Source organism: Xenia sp. Carnegie-2017, unplaced genomic scaffold (assembly GCF_021976095.1).
Source record: "Xenia sp. Carnegie-2017 unplaced genomic scaffold, XeniaSp_v1 HiC_scaffold_22, whole genome shotgun sequence".
In the NCBI taxonomy this organism is placed as follows: Eukaryota; Metazoa; Cnidaria; class Anthozoa; order Malacalcyonacea; family Xeniidae; genus Xenia; species Xenia sp. Carnegie-2017.
In genome coordinates, this window is record NW_025813485.1 from 17,043,311 (window position 1) to 17,065,105 (window position 21,795).

The 21,795-nt window shown below is 35.4% G+C and overlaps 4 protein-coding genes across 4 annotated transcripts; 1 reads left to right on the plus strand and 3 right to left on the minus strand.

The window, feature by feature from the left end:
• The first annotated feature begins 10 nt into the window (after positions 1-10).
• LOC124446056 lies at positions 11-4,142 on the plus strand. The gene is made up of 2 exons (XM_046996849.1): positions 11-116; positions 617-4,142. Exon 2 carries the CDS (start codon positions 904-906, stop codon positions 2,986-2,988), a length of 2,085 nt encoding a protein of 694 aa, XP_046852805.1. The 5' UTR covers positions 11-116; positions 617-903; the 3' UTR covers positions 2,989-4,142.
• LOC124446057 (kelch-like protein 8) lies at positions 3,815-6,422 on the minus strand. Its single transcript, XM_046996850.1, has 3 exons — positions 5,213-6,422; positions 4,943-5,142; positions 3,815-4,815 (listed from the first exon to the last, which is right to left on the minus strand). Exons 1-3 carry the CDS (start codon positions 6,394-6,396, stop codon positions 4,454-4,456), a joined length of 1,746 nt encoding a protein of 581 aa, XP_046852806.1. The 5' UTR covers positions 6,397-6,422; the 3' UTR covers positions 3,815-4,453.
• An 801-nt stretch (positions 6,423-7,223) lies between these two features.
• LOC124447356 (alkylated DNA repair protein alkB homolog 8-like) lies at positions 7,224-11,201 on the minus strand. The gene is made up of 5 exons (XM_046998269.1): positions 10,006-11,201; positions 9,293-9,547; positions 8,813-9,108; positions 7,713-8,376; positions 7,224-7,617 (listed from the first exon to the last, which is right to left on the minus strand). Exons 2-5 carry the CDS (start codon positions 9,459-9,461, stop codon positions 7,559-7,561), a joined length of 1,188 nt encoding a protein of 395 aa, XP_046854225.1. The 5' UTR covers positions 9,462-9,547; positions 10,006-11,201; the 3' UTR covers positions 7,224-7,558.
• A 6,547-nt stretch (positions 11,202-17,748) lies between these two features.
• LOC124445234 lies at positions 17,749-21,440 on the minus strand. The gene is made up of 4 exons (XM_046995939.1): positions 20,890-21,440; positions 20,581-20,814; positions 18,334-18,782; positions 17,749-18,184 (listed from the first exon to the last, which is right to left on the minus strand). Exons 1-4 carry the CDS (start codon positions 20,896-20,898, stop codon positions 17,749-17,751), a joined length of 1,128 nt encoding a protein of 375 aa, XP_046851895.1. The 5' UTR covers positions 20,899-21,440.
• Positions 21,441-21,795: the final 355 nt, after the last annotated feature.

Genomic DNA, 21,795 nt, shown 5'->3' on the forward strand with positions numbered 1-21,795 from the left:
CAAAATTAACATATAATCTACATTATTTAATATTGAAATGAAAGACCATACTGATTCTTGAACTCAATATTGGAGAAAGACAAGAAAAAAGAACAGTGAAGGGGACAAAATATTTAGTATGTAAAAACGTATTTTTGACTATCGCTGACACCAATAAAGATTCCAAGAATCTAGCCAAGAATAGTACTACTTATCACAATAAAAGCTTTGTAAGCATATTTTACTTGGAAAAATCCCAACACAAGCATAAACATTGTAAAAATGAGACAGCATGTGTTCTCGGGATCGGAATTGCAGGAAATTATGCTTTAGTTACTATTCTCAAACATTGATTTCTTCTGTATAAGGCGGAGAAAATTTGTCCGAGTTGTTTGTTTTCATTTACGCTACAGCATGGCGTTGTCTGTTGCTCTCTCGTTTGAAAATGCACTAAATAAGTGTGAACGACATTCCTGTTCAAGTTGGCATCGTGAGTTAGAAATTGTAAAAGCTTTGAAAATAGCTTACGACGATCAAAACAGAGACAAAGAGGCAATAGCATTGAAAAAACTCGGCGATGTTTACTACAATCGAGGATGTGTCGTCGACGATTCAATATCGTTGTTCTCTCGTTTAGATCAGTATGTTGTAGCGACAGCACTTTATAACGCAAGTCTCCTTCGAAACAATGATGAAAACAAAAGGAAAGAAGTGAAAAAAAAACTTCTTCAAATTGAAGATGACATTATTTCACTTTGTGACCGGGCAGACGAGAAAGGCAATGATTTTAAATACGATGTTGACAGAGTCGAAGACCATAAGAAGCTTCTATACGACTTCCGCAATGACTGTCGAGAGAAATTGAACACTATTCAAAAAACCTATGCTATATTTACATCACCTCTTCACGACAGAGATACTCAAATGGAGGTTAAGCGAGCTGAAGAAATAAGAGAGCTTTTTGCCGAGATTCGTGAGTTTGTGCGAGATTGTTTCAATTCGTTGATAGACGAATGTGTGAAAGTCATTGGAGAGCCCCCTGGTGAAATAGGCTTTGCCTTTATTGCATTTGGATCGTTTGCTAGATGTGAAGTGACGCCATATAGTGATTTGGAGTTTGCTTTATTGGTAGATGAGGGCACGAGCAATGCTCCAGTTAAACAATATTTTGTCAAATTATTAGAATATTTTACCTATAAAGTGATCAATCTACAAGAAACAATTTTGCCGACAATGTGCATTCCATCCTTGAATGATGAAAACAATGCCTTGACAAGTACCTTGTCTAAATTCAAATGTTCATCACAATCCTGTGATAACCACCTAGAAAAGGTCGATGCAGTTGAATGGCCATTTCCAAAAGGCAAAGGGTTTTACGATGATGAAATGAGAGGATTTTCCTTGGATGGTCGCATGAGTCAAGCTTGTAAGACTCCTCTTGGTTCAATTGTTCAGGGTAGGGGGAAAAATAAAGATCTCATCAAGACGCCAAAAGAACTCGCTGATCTATATATTAACTCACTGAAACATGATCAAGGTGCAAACTTGGAAAACAACTATCACCTATCTTCTGTGTTAAGCAACATTTATTTTCTCTACGGCAAAAAAGAGCTTGTCGACATGTTCAGTGACAGTGTTCAATCCAAATCTGATATCTCTGTTGACAATGAGACTCTGAATCCAAGAAAATCCTCCGCCTTTAAATGTCTTAAGAATGCATTTGAGCAGTTTCATTATTCACTGACATCCAGGGATTTTGGTATGATTTCCTCAATTAAAAAGAAACTTTACCGATCGGTTGGAATGCTTATCAGCAACATTGGTAAGTTTCAGCACAAAAGCGTTGTTAACAAGACACCATGGAGCATTTTGGATCGACTAAGAGATGACGATATCATTTCAAATGATGTTCATCATAATCTCTTCGTTGTGGTAAGCATTGTTAACGAGTTGCGTTTAATGGCTTACTTACGATGTGGACGACAAGACGAAATCTTTTCCTTCTTTGATCAGTCTGTCGACATCAATCTGGACGTAGTTCGAGACTTGTGCATTCGTTTTTTCTATACAGTTCTCCCATTTCAGAAAGCGGTAAAAATGTTTATGCTCAACCTTCGCGACCAAACAGTACAACAACCGTTAAAATCAAGTTTTAATGTAAAATTTTATGAATATTCACATTTTAACTCTGCCATTGCTCTTGCCTTCACTTCATATCGCTACTTTAACGTAATGAGTGATAGGTTTGTTCAAGCATACAATGATTCGCAAAGTGAAGAGTTGCAGAGGGTATGTTTGGCTTATTTATCCTGTCTCAATCCTGATTACTCTTCTCGGTACACAAGAATCATCCTTAACTCTATAAACGACGGCAATAACTCACAATGGAAGATTTTATCTTGCTTGATAGCGGCCATGGCATCTTTCCATCAAGACGACGTTGAGCAAGTAAGAACATTTTTGAACACTGCCAAAGAAGCAAGTGAATCCACAGTTCATGATCTAGATTCCGTCACGCAGGTGACTACATGCTCATATCAGATGTTTATCGCGGGTTTATTGGATTACCGTCAAAGATCATACAACGAGGCTTTGGTCAAATTTCTCGCAGCCCAAGTGCTTTATGAGTCAGTCATGCAGTCTAAAGGTGGCGTCGTAAACAGTCTTTTTGAGAATTCAGCTTTATTCATGATCGGCAGTTGTCGTGTTATGCTTGGCAGCTATGATGATCCCTGTCTTGAGAAGGCAATGTTAAATGCAAGACATTACACGGGAAATGGTGACTTTATGCGCATACTCTATCACGCCTACATCTTACTGATAAATGGCATGCAGAACGAGGAAAGGGTCATACAACAATTTGAAAAAATCATTGAACTCTTTTTGCGATTTCGTTGTCCTAAAGGAAATGAGATCTGGGCATCAATTCTTTCGCAAAGCATTATTGTTGCTGCAATCACTTTGGGTATTTTATACCGTAACAAGGAACAAATAAATGATGCAATATGAATCTTTCGCTTGGCTTCTTCCCGTTTGATACCAAAAGCGATAGAACATTGTAGCGACAAGCATCATGTGGGAAAAATAAATGCAGAAAAAGCAAGATCGTATATTCAAGCGTTTCGAGGAGTTTTTAAATTTGCCGAGGCTGAGTGCTTACATGCAAGAAACAGCAAAGACGAAATGTGGTCTTGCATTTCAGAAGGTCTTGCTACTTTTGCCGACTTTCGTGGTTTCTTTGATCAAATCGAGCAAAAAGATGTTTTGGCAGAAAGTTTTTCACTCGACCGGTTTCATCTTCGTGGAAGACAAGATCATCTAGTCTGGCGCTCGATGGATAATCGACCGCATGCAGCTCCACGTTTTATTGATACGTTCACTATGGCTCCACTTCTTCAAATTTGGTGTGATTCGCTGACCAGAGAATTGCAGTATATTTTATACACAACAGAACGAGATCTAACGAATCAAGTGTTGCAATTAGGTGCACCAATCATATCAATTTTTTTCCCGCAGAATTCATCACAGTTGCTTGAACAGTTTCAAGTAAACCCATGCAGAGTTCTGGGAAATTTTATTCCATTTCTCCGTCCGTTTGCAGACGGTTTCATTGGTAATATATTCATTACAATGTCGTCAGAAAGGTCAGCCATAATAGAACTGATCAAAACAACCCTCTTCGATGTTCAACCCCACGCTATGGAGTTTATCGATTACTGGAAAGAACTTTTCATCTTGTGTATTCGCTTTTCTTTATGTAATGACTTGCTCAAGTGTTTTGGATTTTTAAATGAGTAATTGCGCAAGTAGCTACAAAATCACATCAAGAATAGAATCACACAGATAAAGAATTTTTATTAATTTTATATATTAGACTAGACAATATTTACAGCCGCAGTAACGTAACCAGCCAACACTTTTTTGTCGAGCTTTGCACTCTCTTTATCGTCCGCCAATTTTTGTAAATAACAACTACAAAAAATTCACATGTTGGCTATAACACAATAAGCTGACGATAAACCTGGCTGGTTACTAAACACTATATCTTACATTTTAGACTACGCAAATTGAAAAAATAATAAAGTAAATTAACTTAAATGAAACGATAACACAAACGCGAAGAACATTGAACAAAAATTATAACCACTTTTTAAAAGTTTTTGGGAATTTTAGGAACATTTATCTTTTCTCAAAAGATTGTTTCCGCGAAAGTCTAGCAAATAATGCTAGGATCTTTTCCAGCCGAGAATTTACAGAAATATAAGATAAAACATATTTCCAAAAACATCATCTCGTCAACTCAAGATACAAGTTACATTAATAAGACAAGATAAAATTTACAAGTAATATTTCGAATTGATATCAACGTCATTATCATTTACAATGAAGCATCTTAAATAATGTTTAAAGTAGATTTCCTCTTATAATGCCATGATCAAGTTATCACTCAAATGGTTTGCGAGTAAATTTATAATCATACGACTGCAGTTTCAGCCATAACATGTGTTTTACCAAACTTGTCAATGTCGCAATGACATGTCACTACACCAGCACCAGCACGACCAACCTCCATGGAACTAACTAAACTCCATGTTCCAGTTGAAATGTCATAGTATTCAACAGAATTTAAATAGTTCATCCCATCATGACCACCAACAGCCCAAATCATTTTTCCCATAGTACAAACTCCAACACCACCTCGACAAGAGTTCATAGTGGATATGATACTCCATGTGTCTGTTTGAATATCATACCTTTCCACAGATTGCAAAGGAAGTGAATCATCAAAGCCGCCAACAGCATACAAATAATTACTTAGGACAGCCACTCCAAGACCTTTATAAATGGTTAAACAAAAGAGAAATTTGCCATAAACATATTATTTGGTCTAAAAACCATCTTACAATATAGACAGAAATTCAATAAACAAGAAATATCAAAATGAGAAAAAATATAACTCTACCAGCCCTTTCTTGTTTCATGGAAGGTACATCACACCATAAATTACGATGTGGGTCATACTTCTCCACTGAAGACAGGGAACAACTACCATTATTACCACCAACAGCATAAAGAAATCCATCAAAAGCAATAGCACCTACACCACCTCGTTGGAGTTTCATCGGGGCCATTTCTAACCATTCATCAAGCACAGGGTCATATCTTTGGAATCAGAAAACCATGCTAATGTAACTCCACACATTAAGATATTATCAAAACCAATTTCACAAACCTTTCAACACGATTGTAACATGTTGATTCATCAAGACCACCAATAGCATACAACATGTTATTCAAAATTCCAACAGACATTCCACGACGACAAATAGACATAGACTTACGTAGCACCCATGAGCCTACTTTGGGATCGAAACTTTCCACAGTATTTAAATGCTCGCTTCCATTGTGCCCGCCAATAGCATATATGACTCCATTAATTTCAGCAGCAGCAACATGTCGTCGAGGCATCAGCATTCTGGGGCCGGATATCCAATGGTTCTCCAACCAATTGAAAATCTCCATTTTGCTAAATGGATCACCTCCCTTACCTCGACCACCAATAGAAAACAACATGCCTGAATAAGACTTTCGAGGAAATATTCTAGCAGATGATGGAACTTTGTCCGGACATAAATGAAAATTCTTTGCTTCATCAATAAGATCCCGGCATGCAATAACTTTTGAAATCAATGCTTCCTTTTCAACCATGGAAATTAATGATAAAACTGGAAGCATTGGCAGACGAACATATGTCATCAATGAACCAATATGATTGTGCCGCTCAGTACTAGAGTGATGGATCCATTTGATGACACTTTTGAAAACAACCTCCTCATTTGGTACATTCAAATTACTGCCGGAAAGTAATTGCTTAAAATGACTGAAACTTATGTCAAGAAATTCAGGCGATTTTATTATCTCAACATAATGAAGCTCTATAAATGCATCGACTTTGCAAACTACTTTAGAACAACCGTTGGCCTCCAAAAAATTGCGAACACTTAAACAGTTGGAAATATTAAGATGACTATAGATGAAATTACAACATGCAGTGACAACACTATCAAGTTGCAAAATATTTGCGCACTGCAACAAACTTTGAACGTTATCAAGTTGAATTAGCACTCGATGGGTGTATATGTATTCAATAAGTAGGTGAAATATTTCTTCATCGACATCTTTAATCGTGACTACATCTTTATTAGCCTCAGACATACCACAGGTAAACATTGCTTTAAAATAGGGACTTACTGAACTCAAAACTACTTTGTGAGCATGGATCTTTTTATCACCAACAATAAGAGTTATGTCACATAATTCTCCCGAATTAAAACCTTCTTTCATCTTCTCAAAAGCGTCAACGCACTCATTTAATGAGATAAATTCGTACTTTTCTTGGCAAAGTTTTCCTTCCATTTTGATATAAGTATGAGAACGTCAGAGCGCATTCAAAACAACACAATAACTGCGCATGTTACGAAAAGTTTTGGCGGGGGGGAGGGGAGGGGTGGATGAGATTTAAAGCATTTTTCCGGGTTTTTTCTCGTAGTTTTTCAGTGTTTTTTTCCTCACATTGCAGGTTAATGGTGAACTAAGAGAGAAACTAGTACAACACTTCAGGGGAAACACTTTTAGCATGCTAGTCCAGTAACACAATGTATAGAAAACAATGTCTTATTAATGCCAAGAACTCCTAAAACTTTAAAATGAATCTTGAAGTGATGCAGTCCACCCACCGAGTCCACCTCGATCAGAAAACATTAAAAATACATGGACTAAAGTTAACTAAAGCAATTTGCTATAGATTATAAAACAATACTAAAGCCTACAAAAATTTGCAGGATTGGCTACTCCAGAATGGTGAGCGCATAATAAAATGATTCGGTTCATTACAGTGGAAATAATGATGTAGCTCAAAAGAATATAATATTCCAATTTTTTGTAATATTAGAAGTGACAAAGCAGTAGCATTGCAAAGTTCACTAAAAAATGTTTTCTCTTCACTTCACGTTCAAACAGCAAACAAATACTACTTATATATCAACGAAGTCTATCATTACTGTAGACATGGAAAATCAGAATACTACTTATTTATCAACGAAGTCTATGGTTACTGTAGACATGAGATTTTACTGAAGGCAGAAGAGTATCATTGATTGAATATACACACTTCCCAAAGAAGAGTACAAATGGTCATGACGTAAAGAAAAGGATGTTCGCCAATTGATGCGTCAAAGAACTTGTTTGAGAAGGCGAAGGTTTAGCGTTTATTGTTGTTGAATGATTTATTATTGTTACTTCTGAGTTACAAGAACAGTGTTGTTCAAAGTCATCTGTGAAATATCATACGTCAGAAATATCTGAGCCGTAACTATGGCATTCTCCGGTGTTTGACTTCATGTTCAACATTACAGCATTTCATGTTTTGTATGCATTTCTGCAGAAAATTGATTTCTAGTGAATGAAGTCAAATATTTGCATTGATTCCATGTGTAAAAAACGTTCTGGCTTTGGTACTGAGAGGTTGTTTTATCACCCGCTGTAATCATGTCTGAAGGAGTTGTCAAGCACACAATTATTATGAACCATCCACTTTGAGCAGTATAAGAACTTTCAAATGAACACTAGCCAATGAACCTACAAACGAACACTAGCCAATGAACTTTCAAATAAACACTAGCCAATGACTTTCAAATGAACACTAGCCAATGAACTTTCAAATAAACACTAACCAATGTCTTTACTGTCAGCCACATCTGGCATCTTTGCTGCTTTGACAACCCAATTTCCATGGTCGTAAAACTGCTCTATTATTTTCAATCCAGAAACCTCTCTCACAAGCTCTGCTAGTTCATGTTTTACAAAAACGTGGTAAAATCTTTGAAAGCGGTCAGTATGGAGAGAAGAATTCTGACTTTTTAGATCCAATACATTCTTACCATCTTTAGAAAAAAAATTTGGAATTTCTTTTTTCTGAAAGTTTTGCTTCATATTTGGTGTAGCAAGCAAGACTTCGTTAGCTTGTGCAGATGTACCAGGAACGTTATCATTGTAGTTCAAATTGAACTCACTATTTGTTCGTACAACATCGCGGACATTCTTCCGGCTGTTTGCAAAACTTTGAAGTTTTATTTTTGTTTCGCTCGTAAACAATTCAAAAGCATCAAAAAGAGATGTACAAAGATGTTTTTCTTTAAACTCTGAGGTTTCGTCTTCTTTCATTCTTAGTTTCTTTCTCGTGTGACCAGCAGCTGTCCCGTTAAATTTGCTTGTAAGTAAATTATGGGACTGAATAATATTAGTTTCTTTAGTTTTGCAGTTCTCACTGACATTAATGATGCTATGATTCTTGCCAGCTTCAAGTGTCCAAGGAATAAGAACATCTTGGGAGTCAAACTACAAGAAATACACGAAATACATGTTATTGCCTTGTTTTAGTTATACTACAGCATATTGAATATACAGTAGAGCCACTCCATTAAATTTTTGTTGTGTCGCACATAACTTCTTGCGCACGTGATTAACATAGTGGTAGCCAGTCAATTGCTTTTTTTGACCAATAGGAATAATGAATGGCTAACGGCAGCCAGTACTAGTAATCTAGTATACAGCAGCCAATTGCACAAGAAGTGGAGCTACTGTATATTCCTTATAAGTGTTTATATACATGGTTATGTTAAAGACTGAAGGATTAATCCACCATCTGTTTTTATGCACATTTAATACAACTATGAAGTAGCTTTGCAAGAAAAATCTTTTAACTTTCATTCATAGAAATTTTTTCTGAAACTGAATCCTGTTATTTAGATACAGCAAATCCACACATACTAACCTTTCGATGTTTTTGTTCCCAAGCAATTACGTATAATAGAATTTGACCACCAGGCTTAAGTAAGCGAACGAGCTCTCTCAGAGCACAACGCCTTCTTTGTATAGAAGCAAAATGATGAAGTACAGCTACCGATATAACGGCATCCATTGATGAAGTAATGAATGGTAGTTTTAAATTATTAGCAACTACTATATTTCTATGACGTTTATAAGCCAGCTGAGATAACTCAAAACATATATCTGCCCCATGAATGATGACATCATTACGTAATGTAAGGTATTTGCCGTTACCACAACCTAAATTCAATCACAAAGCTTCAACCACTAAAGGGAGAAAACGTGAAAACAATCGGCTTATCATCAATAAAACAAGGAAAAAAGTACAAAGATCGATTGAGGCCTATCAGGAACAAAACAGATAATGGCAATTAATAGGCTATCTAAAAGCAAAAACACATATATTGCTATAGCTTTTTCATACCTATATCAGCAACAAAACTTCCTGATTGTAAACTAAACAAGAAATTTACAATTTGCGGCCATGGACTATCACACAAGTTATCGTAACTTAGTGCCTGTCTTGAATAAACACTGTGAACATATTTTTGCTCAAGTTTTTTGGCTCTCTCTTCCCATGTCTTTTGATTCATTTTGCTTTTGCATAAGGTATTCACAAATCTCCAGTTTAAGTGTAGGCTATGTCACTTATAACATTCACGTCTTATCTAGACTTGTTCTAAAATAATATAAAATAAGGATTTAGTGAATACTTTTATACATTCATTTTTGGCAACGAGTTCACAATGAAAGAAAGCGTGTAGAAGTCATTTCCACGCACCCACTACATATTTTCTATCAAAAATTTCAACGCTAACACGATTATACTACCAAATCCGAATATATAAATTTCCAAAGATTACCATATTTTGTAGCACTAGGACTTTAATCATTTGCATCAAGCTCGAATATTCAAAGACATTTTAAACATCCAAATTATCTTATTCACGTCTTAAAGTATTGAGACAAAAGCAGTATAAGCTCGTGCTAACATCCATTTACTTTAAATCTATACGAAATAATCAAATGTTTTCTTCAGTGATTGAATATGTATGCGCGTTATTAATTTGAATACTAGAACGAAAAGCAATAATGGAGGACTCCTTGTAGCTAATATTTAAACAACACATTACATACTTCCATAATGATCAAGGAAACAAAGATTAGACAAGTTTTAACCGTACGCAGTCTGGTGACCGAGCTATAGTTTTGCCAAGTTCTTGAGCTGTATTAACTCTAGTTCAAATGCTACTGATATTTGTACACATATCTCGTCTTCTAATCACACAAAGCCACGCTGTTGTTATGTGCGTAATTTCCCGTTTTGTACCTTTTGTTCTACGTTGAATTATGCACATTTGTCAGGAACAAGACAGCGTACAGTGTACAGGTACACAGTTCAACACTACTTTACAACCAAACGTAATTAAAATGCAACGAGAAAGTAAAAATACGACGATTGTCGCGAATGCAGTGGATAACAATATTCACAAGTGATGTAATGATTAATAGAGATTTATTACAATGTTTCTCATTAAAAAAATATTTGAATACTTATAAATACAGTAACTGCACGATGATCTGGGAGGGTCGGGGGGGAGAGCTGGGGGCAACGCTAACTTTGCTGATTTTTGAACACATTTTCATCAATACCAAATTTTACATGCATGTTTCACGCAATAAAGTTTCTATATCACTATAAACAATTACATAACTCTTGAAAATCTCTAAATCATGGCTGATTGTAAACTTTTTACGCAAAAACCCGCACGAGACTTTCGTTATAGGATGGTCAAAACATTTTAGGAAGAAAAAAACTTCGGCTGTTTAATACACCAAATACACTGCTCGGGGCACAGTTTGCAATAAAAATTTATTTACTGTCATGTGTTTATAAATGTCCTCACAAGAAACAGCACAGAACACATAATATATTCTGTTCTGTGTTATAAAGAAAACAAAACATTATCGGTTATCGTATAAATATACAATTATCATGAAAAGTTTTTTCGTAATTTCGTATTATTTAGCTTACACAAACCATGCATACAAAAATTATATATTCAATTTGGAAGCAACATATTATAATTAATGTTGCAACTGTTCATTTTGAAATGGATACAAACAACGTTTACAAAACATTTGAAGAAAACGAGACTTTTTTAAAAGCATACATGTGTTCGTATTGAAATGAAGAAGTCATTTTCAGTGACGAATGAAAACGTGAGCAAATATGATAGGATAAAATGATGAGTAAATGACATACAAATTGCCGAATGAAAGTTTTCAAGGCAATTTATAAAATTTTATGCCAGCACAACGTAGAAGATGCTTATGGACAGGGGCGGATCTAGGATTTTTCAAACATCAGTCATAAAACGTCGGAGGCACTCCGCGCCGCGGGGGGTCTGAGGCATTCTCCCCTGAGAAATTTTGAATTTCAGAACCTCTAAAATGCCATTTTCAGCGTTTTAGAGCAATACAAGATGTATTTTGTGGGCATCGTTTTCGGTAAAACAACACATTTTGCTTACGTTTTTCAAAAAAATGAAGTGAACAATACTTGAATGTTTTGCCAAATATTTAGGCTCATTATCATGCCAAATATATGGCTCATTAGCATGTCTAGGAACGTAAAATTTATTTTACAATAATGCTATTCAAAAACAGATATAGTCTTTAAAAATTTCTACCAAGTTGTCAGGCATAGACCCCCCTAGAGACCCCCATTCAAACCTCTATGTAATAAGTTAAGTTAGAAATTTGGTACTACAAGTGACAGCTCATAAATATAGAAAAGCTCAGACTTCAAACCATGCAAGTTTATTGTAACCCTTTACCCATCTCCACATCAGAGCCAGCAAATTCACTTTTGAGAAAAACTCAAAATTTTTTCTGTCAAAGATTAAGAAAATTATCAAAGTGAAAATTGCAGTTAAGGACAGCTTAATGCCATGAATGTTTCTTAGGCATTTCACTAGACTATTATCTTCTGTAAGTATATGCAAGGTGTGCTATATAGCAATCACTAGTAGCATTGTATTTGCAAATACAAACAGAATGTAACCAACATGTCTTTAATTATATAATTACATGAATGTTAAAATTGGTTCATGTGTCATGCTTACTGGTTATGATAAATATCTTTTCATATGATCAAAGCTCGTTTAAATGTAAATCTGAAATAATTTAGTTTAGAAATTATACTGATCATCAGAAAAATTACCTAGTGATCATGAAAAATACTTTGCTGTTTTGCCAAATTTCAAGGTTTATCTGCATACATTGGAAGACATTTTTTACTTTATAGAAAATGCTATTCATACATCAATAGCCCTTTGGAATTTATGGCAAACAATCTGGTATGAGCTGTAGATTAACACATCTTTACATCTCTACATGAGGTTTTCAGTTAGAAAAGGGGACAATATGTGACATGGGACAACATTTCATGTATGTGAAATACTCAGGTTTAATACCATTCCAGTCAAATTGTCAAAATAAAAAAGCTTCATGGATCATAAGACTCAAAATCACAGGTTATAGTAAACAGCTTCTCATGTAATCAATGTTAGTTTTCTCAAATCTTAAACAATATGTAGTATAACTGTCCAATGATTGAATGATCAATGATCATAAACTGAAAAGCCCCAAACATTTGTTTATGATAAAGTAAATAATAGTATGGCACCTTATGGCTACAGATTTTTTGTCCATTGAAATATATTTGCAGAAATGTAGGATTTCGCTGCCATATAACGGCCACGATTCCCCAAGCATTAAAGAAATCATAGCTAAAAGTCCTTCGGCAACAACAATTTTAGAAGCATCAATCTGCTTACCATACGCCATATTAACATAAATCGCATCACACACTCGCATAAATTGACTTTGATATATTGCATTCATGCATACACTTCACTTGTCCTTTACTTACGATTTTCGATGTAAATTTCTGCTGATAAAACTCAAAACAATGTTGGCTTGCTTTTGAACATCAATGACTGAAATGTCGCTCGCGAGATCGTCTTTGCCAAGCATTTACAATTCATCCATAAATTTTTCACCCTCTTGAAAAAACTCCAAGTTTGGAAAGCAGCATTCATGTCAACATATGAATTTGTAAAAGATTTCCATAAATTCCATCTGATTGTAGTTTAGTTTCTATCATGCTTATAAAAATACTACTGTGAAGGTACCACAGGATTCATCCTGACATTCATCCTTACATTCACCACAGGATTCACCACAACATTCAAAATTAGCATAAAGTGTGAAGTTGACACCACATTCATTTTAATGTTATTAAATAACATCAGTTTCAGAAACAAAATAGAAAAAAACCGTATTTTTTGCTACAAAAAAGCAAAACATGCACACGTGTTTGGTGCCGTTGTAAAGACCAAGTTATTTGGACAAGGATTATACTATTTTTATTTTGGTCGAAAGTCTTGGAGCAAATCTACAGCCTTTTAAAGACTACTTCCGCTTTTGTCTCTTTACGTTAAATAATTGCGCGATGTTTACAATGCATAAATGTTGACATCTAAAAAGGCCTAATTTTCAAGAAATAAACACGCTGGAAAATACTTGTGTTTGGTAACATCCGAAAGTACGTTTTCTGAGGATTACAAATATGGTTTTATTATCTTGGTCCAAATTCGTGGAGCGAATCTACAGCCGTGCAAAGTCGACTGTGAAGGTACCACAGGATTCAAGATAGTACGGTTTTTATACGGTAAACACGCTACAATTTACTTGTGTTTAGTATCGTCTTAAAGATCGTGTTCTGAGGATTACAAATATGGTTTTATTATCTTGGTCCAAATTCGTGAAGCGGTTCTACAGCTTTGGAAAGGTAGAGCATTTTTGCGTTAATTAATAGGCAAGTTGTCATGTTGCATTATTTCACTAACGTCTAAATATGCCGGGTGTTGAACTAGTTAACACGCTGCAATATACTCGTATTTGGTATCAGATTAAAGATCTTGCTATGAGGATTACAAATATGTCTTTATTATTGTGGCCGACATTCCAGGAGCGAATCTACAGCTTGAGAAATGTGGAGACGTTTTGCGTTAATTAATATTCGCGGTACTTAACTGACATGTTTATATATATCTAATTTTCATGAAGTTAACACGCTACAATTTACTTGTGTTTAGTATCGTCTTAAAGAGCGTGCTGAGGATTACAAATATGGTTTTATTATCTTGGTCCAAATTCGTGAAGCGGTTCTACAGCTTTGGAAAGGTAGAGCATTTTGCGTTAATTAATAGGCAAGTTGTCATGTTGCATTATTTCACTAACGTCTAAATATGCCGGGTGTTGGACTAGTTAACACGCTGCAATATACTCGTATTTGGTATCAGATTAAAGATCTTGCTATGAGGATTACAAATATGTCTTTATTATTGTGGCCAACATTCCAGGAGCGAATCTACAGCTTGAGAAATGTGGAGACGTTTTGCGTTAATTAATATTCGCGGTACTTAACTGACATGTTTATATATATCTAATTTTCATGAAGTTAACACGCTACAATTTACTTGTGTTTAGTATCGTCTTAAAGATCTTGTTCTGAGGATTACAAATATGGTTTTATTATCTTGGTCCAAATTCGTGAAGCGGTTCTACAGCTTTGGAAAGGTGGAGCATTTTTGCGTTAATTAATAGGCAAGTTGTCATGTTGCATTATTTCACTAACGTCTAAATATGCCGGGTGTTGAACTAGTTAACACGCTGCAATATACTCGTATTTGGTATCAGATTAAAGATCTTGCTATGAGGATTACAAATATGTCTTTATTATTGTGGCCGACATTCCAGGAGCGAATCTACAGCTTGAGAAATGTGGAGACGTTTTGCGTTACTTAATATTCGCGGTACTTAACTGACATGTTTATATATATCTAATTTTCATGAAGTTAACACGCTACAATTTACTTGTGTTTAGTATCGTCTTAAAGATCTTGTTCTGAGGATTACAAATATGGTTTTATTATCTTGGTCCAAATTCGTGAAGCGGTTCTACAGCTTTGGAAAGGTGGAGCATTTTTGCGTTAATTAATAGGCAAGTTGTCATGTTGCATTATTTCACTAACGTCTAAATATGCCGGGTGTTGAACTAGTTAACACGCTGCAATATACTCGTATTTGGTATCAGATTAAAGATCTTGCTATGAGGATTACAAATATGTCTTTATTATTGTGGCCGACATTCCAGGAGCGAATCTACAGCTTGAGAAATGTGGAGACGTTTTGCGTTAATTTATATTCGCGGTACTTAACTGACATGTTTATATATATCTAATTTTCATGAAGTTAACACGCTACAATTTACTTGTGTTTAGTATCGTCTTAAAGATCTTGTTCTGAGGATTACAAATATGGTTTTATTATCTTGGTCCAAATTCGTGAAGCGGTTCTACAGCTTTGGAAGGTGGAGCATTTTGCGTTAATTAATAGGCAAGTTGTCATGTTGCATTATTTCACTAACGTCTAAATATGCCGGGTGTTGAACTAGTTAACACGCTGCAATATACTCGTATTTGGTATCAGATTAAAGATCTTGCTATGAGGATTACAAATATGTCTTTATTATTGTGAACATTCCAGGAGCGAATCTACAGCTTGAGAAATGTGGAGACGTTTTGCGTTAAATATTCGCGGTACTTAACTGACATGTTTATATATATCTAATTTTGATGTTAACACGCTACAATTTACTTGTGTTTAGTATCGTCTTAAAGATCTTGTTCTGAGGATTACAAATATGGTTTTATTATCTTGGTCCAAATTCGTGAAGCGGTTCTACAGCTTTGGAAAGGTGGAGCATTTTTGCGTTAATTAATAGGCATGCAGGATTTTGAACTAGTTAACACGCTGTGATAAACTCGTGTTTGGTATCAGCTTAGAGATCTTGTTCCGAGGATTACAATAGGAAGAAAAATGTTTTGTTTGTTGTTTCTTTGAATGGACATATCATATAGCTTATAAACAACATGTAATTACAATAACAGCTCGTAAAAAACATTTTTCAACGTTTTAGTTAATAAATTTCCTTAAGAACTTAATTTCCTTAACGAGCCAAACAAAAACTGGATGTCAGATGGCACAATGGTTTGGGCTTCTTCGTGTATACTTTTTTAGTGCTTCACGAAACAAGGTCGCAATACAACGGGGACCTGAATTTGCTCTCCATCCGGGCGAATTTAATGATAATGAAAGTAAATAATGATTGGACACAGGAAAGATACTTTTCAATTTTTATTTTTGAACTTTTTTTTCCTCTTGGTTAAGACTTTCTAACCTCCTTAGTCCCTGCAAAGATGGTAAGAACAATGTGAGATAACAAAAGAAAATCATATTTATTTTTGCATTGTTTTGAAATAAGTTTTGTTTTGATTGATCGAATAGAGTCAGAATCAGAATGTTTTCTTTTTATTCTGTGCTAATACAGTTTAAAAGCTTCACTACTTAATTGATGAAGTAACTTTTAATCTTTTTGTTTGATATATGTTTAATGAAAATCGTTCTACCTTGTAAATATATTGATAACAACTTGGCCACGCCCTCTTCCACGCCCTTCCACGCGAAATTCCGCGACCTCGCCATTGGGGACGCCGCCGTCCGCCTCTCCTGGCACCCGCGTCCCTCGACGCGGTTTGCTAGGGCAATCTTCGGGGGCGTGCCCCACGTCATTGCATGTGTTACATTCTGAAATAATAAAGTAATAAAATCAACATATAATTTGTGCGAACAAGTGTGTCATTAGTTTAAACTCACTTATTTCCTCTGGCTTGTTTTCGACGTTTGCTTCCACTTTTGTGATATATCAGAGACGAATGTATCGTCGACCTCATAAACTCTTCCATCTTTGAATATTACAGCTGTGTAATGGCCAACGTCAATACCTGAGCCGTAATGCAATGCACATGAGGATAATTGATAAGTGGCCGATGCACCATCATTCTGCAATGTTAATTTTAATGGCAGTGGAACTCTCTGACAACTCTTCGTAACTTCTGATCCATTTGAAACAAATCTTTTGAAACCAAGGCATAAAATTTTAGGCAGTGTTTTGAGTTCACCTATGCGAACGTGATTCGTCCTCACACTGCATGTGCTACAGTGTGTAAATACAGAATCGATTAAACTCTCTTCGATTTTTTCTGTTAAGGTTTTGTTGCCATTGTCAACGGAAGCAAAAAGCGTCATGAAGGTTTCCTCATCATGCAACCGAGTTTTTCCACATACATCACAAATTTTCTATGTTGTACGTTCCTCTAAAGGAGCCTGCGTCACAATGTTCATGCAAAACTATAAAACTCTCGTGAATATCGTGTTGTTGGCCACTCGCATAACCAAAATACTTATTAAAAATGTCGTGCAGCTGTTGTGGATACAAAGGTTTGTCATTCGTGTTTTTTAATATTCGCAAGGTTTTATTCAGTACTTTCACTACAGTTGGATTACATTTTGTCGTTGTTTCGGGGTATTCAACTTTTAATGCATGCAAACATTGCAGAAGACTGTTCAACCAGCAATCGTTACCCTTATTGATTAAACCTCTTGTTAATTTTTTCTTAGCAAAGACACGTGCATCTTGTGCGACGTACCAATGGATTTGCTGGATTTCGTACGCTCGCTGTCTTTACTTTGTTTGTTTTTCGTCAACATACTTGTATCCTTGAAGCGGAACTTGTCCTCTGCCGACATATCTAGCCATAATTTAGCTGCCTCTTTCGTTAAAAACGCGTTAGGGCGATTTTTAGAAGCTCTCTTTTTCTTACTACCTTTATGAAAAAAATTTAAGAATGATGACGGTGGACGTCTACTCTGTGTACATTTATTGATTTCTGGAGTTTCGCTTAACGGTCAAAGTTTTGCAAAAAATGCTGAGGGAGATGATACTTTTTTATCATTACAATCATCGCGCCACTTGCTTGAGAAGTCAGTCAGTTGTACTTTTTCCTCTTCCTTATAATCATAGGAATGACATTTTTGAAATTCGTCAGAGTGATAAATGACTTTCTCAATCGACGGACTACTTTCCATGCTGTAAGATACACGATCTGAAATACATATGTTTTCATCTTTTTCATCAATGCACGGTGAAGAAGGATGTAAAAGTACATTACATTCTCTGTTATCGACCACGTCTTCCATTTCTCCATGTGACTCCAGGACACCCTCCTCGTGAATATCATTTGTGCCAAAAACGTGCATTGGATCATTGTCATCAGTTTCTTTGTCTGAAAGTGACAGCAGTTCTTGTGGACGGTATTTATTGCGGGATTTTTTGCTAGCACAACTAGGACAGATATAAGATTTGCCGTCTATACAATTACTGTATTTTTCGAGTTGTTTCTTTGTTTTAAGATGAGGTAAACCAACGCATTCTGGATGATAAAACTCCAGACAACCTTCTTTCTTTTCATCGCACAAAATATAGATTCCAACATCTTCTTTTTGACAGAGACACCATAGTTTTGGTTGTTCCTTTCTGGAGTATGGGCTTTCGGTATGCATCTTCTACGTTTTATGCATTTGTTTTCTTTATTGGATTGTGCTAAGGTTTTGACCACATTGTTGGTGTGTCTGCTTGAAACTTCTTTTTTTGAATCTTGTTTAATGGAAGATGCATCTCCATGTTCACTTTCTTTAGTGTAATGAATATCTCCAGTTAAATGCTTCTGGGTAGTGACCATGTCGAATTCCTCGCTAGCCTCATCACTGTCAGTCGCTGATTGGCCAAAATCATAATGGTCGTTTCCTGCGCATTCACCACTATGAGTGTTAAATGGTCGGGACTCTAAAAATGGCAAAAACTCGCGACCCGACGACGGGTGATGCGCATTATCATTATATTTATTGTCATGGCTAGCTAACAGATCTTCAGCATTTGATAACTAAAAAATGCAAACAAGTGTATTATATTAAATTGAGTGCATCAGAGGAAACACTGATTTAATTTGAAGTATGGTCTGGATTAGAACAAAGCAAATAGTACCATCATTATTAATACTGTAATAAACTATTTCAAGATATTAATAATTAAATATGCTTAAAATAAAAAAAGGCGATATTAATGATTACAACAATATTGAAATATTTACAATTCAACCATTACGTTATGTCTAAAGATCTAAAAAATCAAAAAATTTATATAAAGATTTATATTTGGGCACCTAAAATGGTTAGAATATTCTCTGAACACATGAGCAACCGATTTTAACTTGCATGAACCTTATATTTGTAGACTCAAGTTTCACCTGCCACCGCCCTCCTCACATTACAGCAAGGATATGCGACATCTATTCGACGTAAATATTCTCTTTTATTTTAAAGGCCATAAGCATGCGTCCTATCTATACAGAATGTGAGACTTCCAAGATTACGCGTTTTCAAATCCCTGTCACATGCTACAAAAAAGGTGTGAGGTTCCTAATGACCTTCCCCTCCTCCCCCCACCATACCCCCAACAGGAATGCTGGAAGCGCCGCCAAGAAGAACAAAGAAAAGAAATAGTTAACGCAGTTGATAAATGTGCTACAATACAATGTCTCCATAATCAATGTTCACTGACGTTACGCTCAAAAGATGAATTGACTAAAATTGATTGGACATAAATAGCCAAATATGTAAATAATATGCCAAAAAACAACGTTTCTTGGACATTTAGACATTTCAGATTAAAAATGAAGTTGAAAAATACGATTGCCGTCAGTCCCAGATTTATGGAAATGCATTACCCAAATCAAAACTTTTTGCATAAATCATTCCCGATAGAGTGTACATTATCAATGTATTTATTTGCATATAGCCACTTAAATACCTTAATTAAAAATTGAATTATTACATAATTTAGTGCAAGTGAGGCATATGTTGCCTATGGTATGGATACACGCAAATTTTTATGGAGCTAATCCCTTAAAAAATAGTGCAATAGCCTTAAAAACAAAGTTAAGCGATGCACACATGTGGGTCCGATAACTATCTAAACTATTCTGCATTTACAAGACGCCCTTCATTACATTGCATGTCACGTGACTGTGCTTATTGAGAAAAGTGAAGTCCAAAAGATCGTGCATCGAAAACCATTTTTGCTGTGAATACTTTATCCTCAAAAACTCTTTTAAAACAATTTTCTGAACTGTACATATTCCACCCAACCGATAATTCAAAACGCTTGTAACTTTTGCGTTTTACATAAATAGGTTAGCGATATTTTCGACGATGTAACTTTTATTTCGTCTTTAAGTGAGGATTAACGCTTCATATAATGCAACTATATATCGATGAATTATACAAGGTCTTTGTTGTACGGATAACATCACGAAGTACAAAATGCTATAAATTTTCCATCGCAATGCACTGAGCGAGCGACGTATCAAATACAGCAAAAATACAACAATCTTAATAACTCAAATGACAAATTGCATTTTAATTTAAGTTCGCAGAAAATTTTTGGGCTTGCTTTCGCTTTGAATAATTCTCAAGCACAAACATCGGTTATCAATCAGCGCATGCGCAGAAGATATCACAAATATTCAAACGGTCATTACGTTTTGAAAAATAATTAATTCGTAATCTTTACACAAACAACCAATCAGAAAGTTTAAGATAATTTTCAAACCGCCCAAAATTCATAAACCGTTTACTGTCAAACGAATGATCAATACATGAAATTAAATATCCTTTGCGTACCTCTAATCGCCCATGCTCGATTGCAGATCGCATGCCATTCCGGTTATCGTGCCAGCGAAGATATAGGTTTCTCCGTGCAAGCAATTTGTTTCTAATCCCAAGTTCAACTAAAATTTTTCCCCAGAAGCTATTTGACTTTCTGTAAGAATCGTTTTGGTCGCCAGACACATGTGACATAGCTGCAACAATTGCATTCACGTCAAACGTGTATTTCGATGGACGACCAACAGTGCGCTGAAAAGCACAAACAAATGCAGGGAATGATAAAGGACATAAACGACCGTAAGACAAGAAGAAGCGATAACGTACCTTCATCATTTAGCGTTACACGAAAACGAGAAGAGCACAAAAGATTTAAATATAATCCTGAATTAACTTTTCTCGCAAAAGTAATGATTGCTTCGATAATACAGGAAAACCGTTGACATCAACGATTCAACGGTCAGTCAAGAAAGACGCAAACACAGGATACGACAAAGGTTTTAAACCGTGAAATTCTTAAAATGACGTTTGCATAAATTAGCATAAACTCAACAATTCGACGAAATAAATAAGACACATATGTTCTATATTGCAACAAATTACATAGCACAAAAGTGTTGTTCTTTTCATAAGCCGTAGATTCTCTCCTCGAACTTGTGCCACGATAATCAGAACATCTTTCCAATCTTCAGAATCACATCTTTAAAATGGTACCCAATGAAAAATGATTGCAGCGTGTTTACCACTACTTCAAAATCAGACATAAGTACATCTCATTTAAATAACGCACAAATTAATTAAACCAAAAAAGAAAACTATTTCATAAGCTGTAGAACCGCTTCACGAATTTGGACCAAGATAATAAAACCATATTTGTAATCCTCAGAACAAGATCTTTAAGACGATACTAAACACAAGTAAATTGTAGCGTGTTAACTTCATGAAAATTAGATATATATAAACATGTCAGTTAAGTACCGCGAATATTAATTAACGCAAAAATGCTCTACCTATCCAAAGCTGTAGAACCGCTTCACGAATTTGGACAAGATAATAAAACCATATTTGTAATCCTCAGAACAAGATCTTTAAGACGATACTAAACACAAGTAAATTGTAGCGTGTTAACTTCATCAAAATTAGATATATATAAACATGTCAGTTAAGTACCGCGAATATTAATTAACGCAAAAATGCTCTACCTTTCCAAAGCTGTAGAACCGCTTCACGAAT